Source organism: Dasypus novemcinctus, chromosome 20 (assembly GCF_030445035.2).
Source record: "Dasypus novemcinctus isolate mDasNov1 chromosome 20, mDasNov1.1.hap2, whole genome shotgun sequence".
Classification (NCBI taxonomy): domain Eukaryota; kingdom Metazoa; phylum Chordata; class Mammalia; order Cingulata; family Dasypodidae; genus Dasypus; species Dasypus novemcinctus.
In genome coordinates, this window is record NC_080692.1 from 32,586,010 (window position 1) to 32,592,831 (window position 6,822).

At 33.6% G+C, this 6,822-nt stretch overlaps 1 protein-coding gene across 3 annotated transcripts; it reads right to left on the reverse strand.

Annotated features, from left to right (window-relative positions):
• Positions 1-856: 856 nt before the first annotated feature.
• LOC101414445 (natural killer cells antigen CD94-like) lies at positions 857-6,548 on the reverse strand. 3 transcript variants are annotated; one of them, XM_058282793.2, is made up of 8 exons: positions 6,364-6,548; positions 5,488-5,584; positions 4,907-4,999; positions 4,049-4,141; positions 3,832-3,894; positions 3,331-3,482; positions 2,322-2,425; positions 857-1,500 (listed from the first exon to the last, which is right to left on the reverse strand). In XM_058282793.2, the coding sequence occupies exons 3-8, from the start codon at positions 4,941-4,943 to the stop codon at positions 1,350-1,352; spliced, it is 600 nt and encodes a 199-aa protein (XP_058138776.1). In that variant the 5' UTR covers positions 4,944-4,999; positions 5,488-5,584; positions 6,364-6,548; the 3' UTR covers positions 857-1,349. The 3 variants fall into 3 exon arrangements, with proteins under 3 accessions (XP_058138776.1, XP_058138777.1, XP_071066269.1); XM_058282794.2 differs by lacking the exon at positions 4,907-4,999 and having other exon boundaries at positions 6,364-6,546; XM_071210168.1 differs by lacking the exon at positions 6,364-6,548 and having other exon boundaries at positions 5,488-5,750.
• Positions 6,549-6,822: the final 274 nt, after the last annotated feature.

Here is a 6,822-nt window from a genome sequence, read left to right on the forward strand (position 1 = left end):
TGTTCATGCATGGCAAGCTGTAATTTATGTAGTTGATTATACTGTCTGATATACAAGAACTGTCTGAAATTAGCTCAGACATATATTGTTACATTTTTTAAAAAGAAAGTTGGAGGACTGTTACTTGCTGCTAAATACAAGACTTATAAAGATAGAGTAATCAAAAATTGTGTAGCATTAAAGTAAAGATATTCATATAGATAAACGTAATAGAAGAGAGGGTACAGAAACAGTCACACATACTTGCAAAATTGATTTTGACAACTGTGCAGAGATAATTAAGTGGAACAAGGATAATCGTTTTATAAATTGTGGTGGAAGAGTAGATATCTTTACACACACACAGGTAAACTACAAGTCCTGGATTCACCTTTCACACTAAGTACATACATTAATTCAGAGTGAATCATGGACCTTAATGTAAAACCTAGAACTATCAAGCTTCTAGAGAAAACAATGGCGATAAATCTTTTATTGCCTTAAGTTAGGCAAAGATTTCTTAGAAATGACAAAAAAGGCACAACTCAAAACACTGTCAAGAGTATGAAAAGACATGACTCAGATTGGGAAAAAATGTTTGCAAGGGATGCAGCAAATAAAGGACATTTATCCAGAATACTTAACAACTATCAAAGCTCAACAAAAATGAAATAAAACAAAACAAAATAAACAGGAAAATGGACAAAATATTTGAATATATACATCACCAGGAAAGATAATAATTACAGCTAATTAACAAATGGATAGATGATCAGTGTAATTATATACTAAAGAAATGCAAATTTTAATCACAATGAACCACACTTATTAGAATGGCTTTAAAATTGACCAGTCCAAGGTCTGGTGAAGATGTGGAAAACGTAGAACTCTCAAAAACTGCTAAAGGGAATGTAAGATGGAACCTCTGATTGGAAAACAGGCTGACAGTTCCTAAAAAATGTAAACTTAATTTAAAAAGCATTAAAATTTTGCTTTTAGAAATGTGAGGATGGGATTTCTCAATACAGTTTGCCATAAGAAGCACTGAAATCATGTTAGTATACGTTATTTGGTTTTAAGTAAAGTTTCTTTAAATTTGTTCAGAAATGAATTGCAAGAAAAGATGCATGAAATGGCAATATGTTTAATATAAAAACACAAAATAAAATCTAAATCTTCAAAAAATTATTTATTTTGAAGCTTTACCGGTTCAATTGTACACAGAGAAATCTCGTCAATTTTAAAACACATATTTCAAATACATACAAATTGGATGATAAGGCATACATGTAGCATTTTATAGACCCCAAGAGTATGTAATTAATAACAACAAAAGTGAAAATGCTATTCTTAGTAAAGCTGGACCTTCATCATTCACCCAAACCCACAGCCCCATGAAACATTTGAAGCTGTTGCTTACAGATATAACGATGTTTTTCCCAACAGTTTTCATTGAAAACACATTTGTTTGTTTGAAATACTGTGCAATCCTTGGGCGATAGAGGCTGACAGCCTAAAAATCTGTAATGAAAAGAAAATATTTATAAAATGGAAAAAAATGAGAATATACAGGGATGGACAGTTTTTTATCAAATATAGAACTTTTAAAGACATTCGAATGAAGTATCATATTGGGTCATGCATTTTTCTTCATTCAATAATCACAGTTTTCAAGGCTTCATAGTACATAGCACGGCTATTCCCTCAATAATCAATAGTTTTAAAAACAAGGGTTTTCGTTCTTGATGTGTTTTTTCTTCACAATTGTGATGTATGAGATGCTTTACTTTGATTTTGTTTAAAGATTTCCTGATTGATCTAGTCTAGGAAAACAAATCAGAGCATGCAATTTATCATTGCATTAGATTGTAAAGTTCATGTTTATGAATAAAAACGAGATTCAAAGTTTACAAATATGCAGAAGATAAGCCCAGAATATTTGAAACACTGGGAGTATGCTAAGATTTTGGAGTTCCATCAAAATAAAGAGAAGAATGAACATACAGCTTTACTTGGATTGCTGGGACTGCTGAATCAGAGATAATGTATTTAAGCATGTGTGCAAACACACACACACACATCCATGTGTTTATCCCAAGGCAATGTGACAAAAAGTATGTGTCAAAAGTTCTTTATTGGCTCAAGAACACTAACTTTCATGTCACTTGAGCATATACTTGGATGCTATACGTGGAGTTAAAATTGTTATTCTATTGCACCTCTTCCCTTCTCTGTAATTCCATGCCCTACACAGGTTTCCTTTGCCACCAGGCTCCTGGAAGGTCACTGCACCAGTGAGACCTAAGAACAAACTCACATGCACACGAGAAGCAAAAACTTACAGATCAGGGGAGAGAGCAGAGCCATCCTCCCGCACCCAGGCACCTTGGGTTTTATTGTAGGAGAGACCAATCCAGTAAAAAGACTGATGGTTGATCAGAAAACCCTGATTGGAAACAGGCAAATGCATTAACCTAATTTGAATCTACCCTGGAAATAGTGCATTTTTAAGAAAATCAGTGTCGCAGCATAACAGTCAGCCTAGTGATCACACAAATTAAATAACATTTAACTTTGCATTGAGAGAGTACAGTCCTAAGGCTCAAATTTCTCATTAATCAAGTCCATTCATTTATGGAGAAAAAGACATAAAAAAGAATCTCACTACTGTAGATGAAAACAATTATAAAGGGAGTTAAATTTTTCATGAAACACACCTTTACATGGGATCTGAAATACCAGCCTCAAGATCTCCCACCCAACACTATACTGAGGAATAAATCTCACGGGTAATCTACTCAACCAATTTCTCAGTACAAGAGAAATTTTCCTTTTTTTTCCTAAAAACTGGGTCAATTTTATGATTATATCTTCCATATCATTTCTAATATATCACAGACAGATGATAACAGCTACATAATTACAAAAGAATTTGTAAATTCAGTTAAAGAATTAAAAATGCTTAGTTGGATCATTGGTTAAAATTTTCTTCTTTCAAGTCTCCCTAACAAATTTCTTGCATTTTTTTTCTGGCATCTTAATTTTTATCCCTCTGATGTAAATCTTTGAGGAACTTTATGTGAGCTTTATAATAATTGTTTCAAGGTAAAGGAAATTACAATGTTATCTGTTCAAATATACTCCTCTAATTTTACTATCTGATTAAGGACTTGAATCAAAGTATTCAGTTTATTTAGACATGAGGTATTCTTCGTGAAAGAAAATGTGGGACATGCCATTGATTGTACACTTTGAATAAATTGTATGTTGTATTAATATGTATCAATGAAATTGATTTGTTTAAAAAAAAAAAAAGGAAAGAAAATGCAGGAAACAAAAGGAAGTACATACCAACTCATCTTTGTTTTCCAGCTGAAATAGAGTGGAATTCTGAGAAGCACAGGCAATCCTACTTTCTTCCCAAGATTTTTCTTCAGTAGAAAAGAAGTAACAGTTACATCGGTACCCAATCCACTTTTCGTGGCAAGAACAGCAGTCAGAGCCTAACAGTGGAGAAAAAAAAAAAAAGAGAGAGCTTTATTTCATTGAACATTTAACAGAATTTTCACTCATTATAAAGGCATTTCTTATTTACTCAATTGTTTCTACAAATAATCTTCGGGAATCTACTATTTGCAATGGAGCATTATATGTTATATATAATTGATGCTCACCCAATGTAATTTAATCATTCTTATACCAGATAACAGTGGAATAAGATTGTCCTACAATTAGAAGTGAGAACTTGAATTATTGTTTGCAGTAGTCCAAAGTGGCCTTCTGTATGAAAAACTAGAACCTGTTATTTTCATGCTCTCCCAACATTAAGGGTTTCCAAAAAATAGAACCTACCTTCCTGGGGTTCTACAGTGGGTCCCAAAGAGAATGTAGACTTAGAAATTTGTTTAGTTAATGCTATAAGAAATGATTAGAAATATATTAATTAGGTACATGTTTAATTGTATCTGTGAATTAATAAAATATTACATGTTAATAAAATATAAAATGTATTACTAAATTCTTTAATCAGAATTTTAATCTTTTAAAACACTTGCCTAGAGAAACTTACATTGTTTCAACAAAATTCCCAAAGTAGACACCAATAAAAGGCACACTGCTCCTAAGATCCCAGAAATCAATCTCCATGAAACAGTCTTAATAGCTGTAGAGAAAGAAAATGTTATAGCTAGGACAAAGACTTAAAGAATAGACACAGAGGCTGAAGTTTTTAAAAGCAGAAATCAGTGAGAGAGAACCCTAAAGCTTCATGATCCACATAATGGACATATGGATAAATGGAAGAATCTTTTAGTCACGAAGTCTTTGATTTGATGACAGTCATCCTGCCAATGAACATTAGCAAAGGAAAACATTCCGTTAGGGACTATAATCGATACCATAAATTGTATTTGGTATAATTAAGTCTTCACTGAGATTGTCCATACACTTTTTCCTCTACCAGCTCTGTCTTTAAAACACAGTGAAGAGGATTAATTATTTATTTTTTATTTGGCAAAGAAGCTCAGAAATCTAGTGCAAGAGGAGAGCAACAAGCTCCAGTTCTGTTTTAGGTACATAAGTAATCTCCTAATAAAATTACATGATTCCTAGTATGATTCACATTATGGAGATGAGAAAAGTGAGAGTCTAATCGTGTTATTTTCTCTTGGTATCAAAACTATTAAGTGGCCAAGTCAAAAATCAAATTAGAGTTCATCTAAGCCCATAGTTTTTCATTAAACACACTCTAGCATTGGCACTGACAATCGCAATCTTTGGGAGTGAGCCCTTCTGCCAGTATCAGTGCAGGCTCTGCTCAGAGGAAAGTCAAGCTGCTCTTAGTTTGTAAAACTGTTACAGGAAAGAGGAGATGAGAACATGCTGGATAGATGGGATGAAAGAATCCACACCAAAACATGATTAATACCTTGGTCAGCAGGGTTGATTTCACAGAATAAGAGCATTCCATTTGCTCATGTACAGAATTAACTGGTTTTAGTCTTTTCTCCAACAATTCAACCTGAAGAGAAACTGCATTAACATGAACATACTACCAAAAAGTGGTGTTGTCAGTGACAACAGAATGCCAACTTGTAAATCTCGGTAATCTTTGAGAGTCACATCCCAAACAGTAGTTGTTGTTTTTTTTTTAATCCTCACTTTTAATCGTGTCATTTACATTTGGCAATCTCTACTTTTTTCCATAATAAAGTTATATAGACTATATTTTAAGTAGATGAATTTGGTTCTCATTCAGAATTTAGAGGTGTACATATCAGAAGCCACTCTTTAAATTGGCTGGAAAAACGTCACAAAATAATTTCTAAGTTACTGAAAGAAGAATCAAGAAATTAAAATTAATGCTGAAAACACTGGCAGCTGGCAAACCTAAAAGTATCCACTGCTCCTCCCCTTTAAAAAAAAAAGCATTATCCTTAAATTATCCAAAACCATAAGATGTTAGGTTATTTTTTATTTTTTTAATTTTCTGATCTGTATCCTACATACCTGCCATGAGAAATGATGTCCCAAGGTCAACGCAGAGAAGGCAATATGTGTGCTTGTTGGAGAGGAGCAGGGCTGGACGACAGAGTTGAGTGGGAAGCTAAGGAATCCAAAAGTTGTGCATGAAGAAATCAAAAATAAATAGGAAAAAATGTATATTTAAATAATGTTCTTGAGTCAAGTATTGGTGAGCCACATATGTATAGTATGAGCAAGAAGCAGTACCATCAATAGCTCTAAAAGGTTCTGGGTACAGCAATACAGGAAATTCTCACTACTTTTGAATGCCTTTTGATTACCAAAAAAAAAAGATTAGAGGGAGTTCTTTAATGTTTGAACATCAAGTAATCTTAAAAATCTATATGGGAAAAAAATGAAAAAAAGAATGACGAAGAAAAGGTAAATTTACTTAGTTCTATAAAATTCTGTCCAATTCTATATGCCAAAGAAAATTTTAAGTGCTTTACATATATTAAATCAGTTCTTCCTCAGAATGGCTTCATAAGGAATATACTATGAATACCTTCATTTTAGTAATGATAAAACTGAGGAATAGTACAGCTAACTGCCAGAGCACACGTGTGATATGTTCCACGCAAAGCTTATCTCTCTATGCCTATATCTTACAGAAATTTTAATTTCTTTTCTTTTGCAGAGAGCAGTTTGTCTCTGCGTTTTCTCTGTTTTCTATCCCTGCCTCATTTAACCACCATCCAGGGTAGGCACACTTCAAAAAGCTAACCTGAGGGTATTTGGGTTATTGTTATATTAGGCATCAAAACACAAATCTTTGCTCTAATGCTGAAACAAGCTCTCTTAGTTTTCCAGGTTGTAGGATAACCTGGTTTTGGTTGGACCATCAAAAATTTATTGGCTCACCGTTTCAGAGGCTAGAGGGTTTGCTTCCTCCCAGAGTCAGTAGCATTCTGGCTGGCTGGCCATCCTTTGGTGCCTCAGCTTTTCTATCACATGGTGATGTCATCTCCTTTCTCTTCCACGTTCCCCTGATTTTCAGATTCCAGCTCCTCCCTGTGGTTTTCTCTCTCTATGTCTGAATTTCACCTGCTGATAAAGGACTACTCTAATCTGGACTAAGGCAACCTCATTCAACTGGGCCACACTTTAACAGCTATTTACAATGTGAATGCAGATCTAGACCAAGGACATGTTTAAATTAGAATGCATACTTCAATCTACCATGTAAGTCAACATTTCACTGACTCACCCACATTCACCTTAAAAGTTTAACTCATTATTCTTCAACATTCCATATCATTATTGTCTTTTGAACATGAATTTGGCTACTCTTTTAAATCTTCTTTTTATTAAGGTATTAAT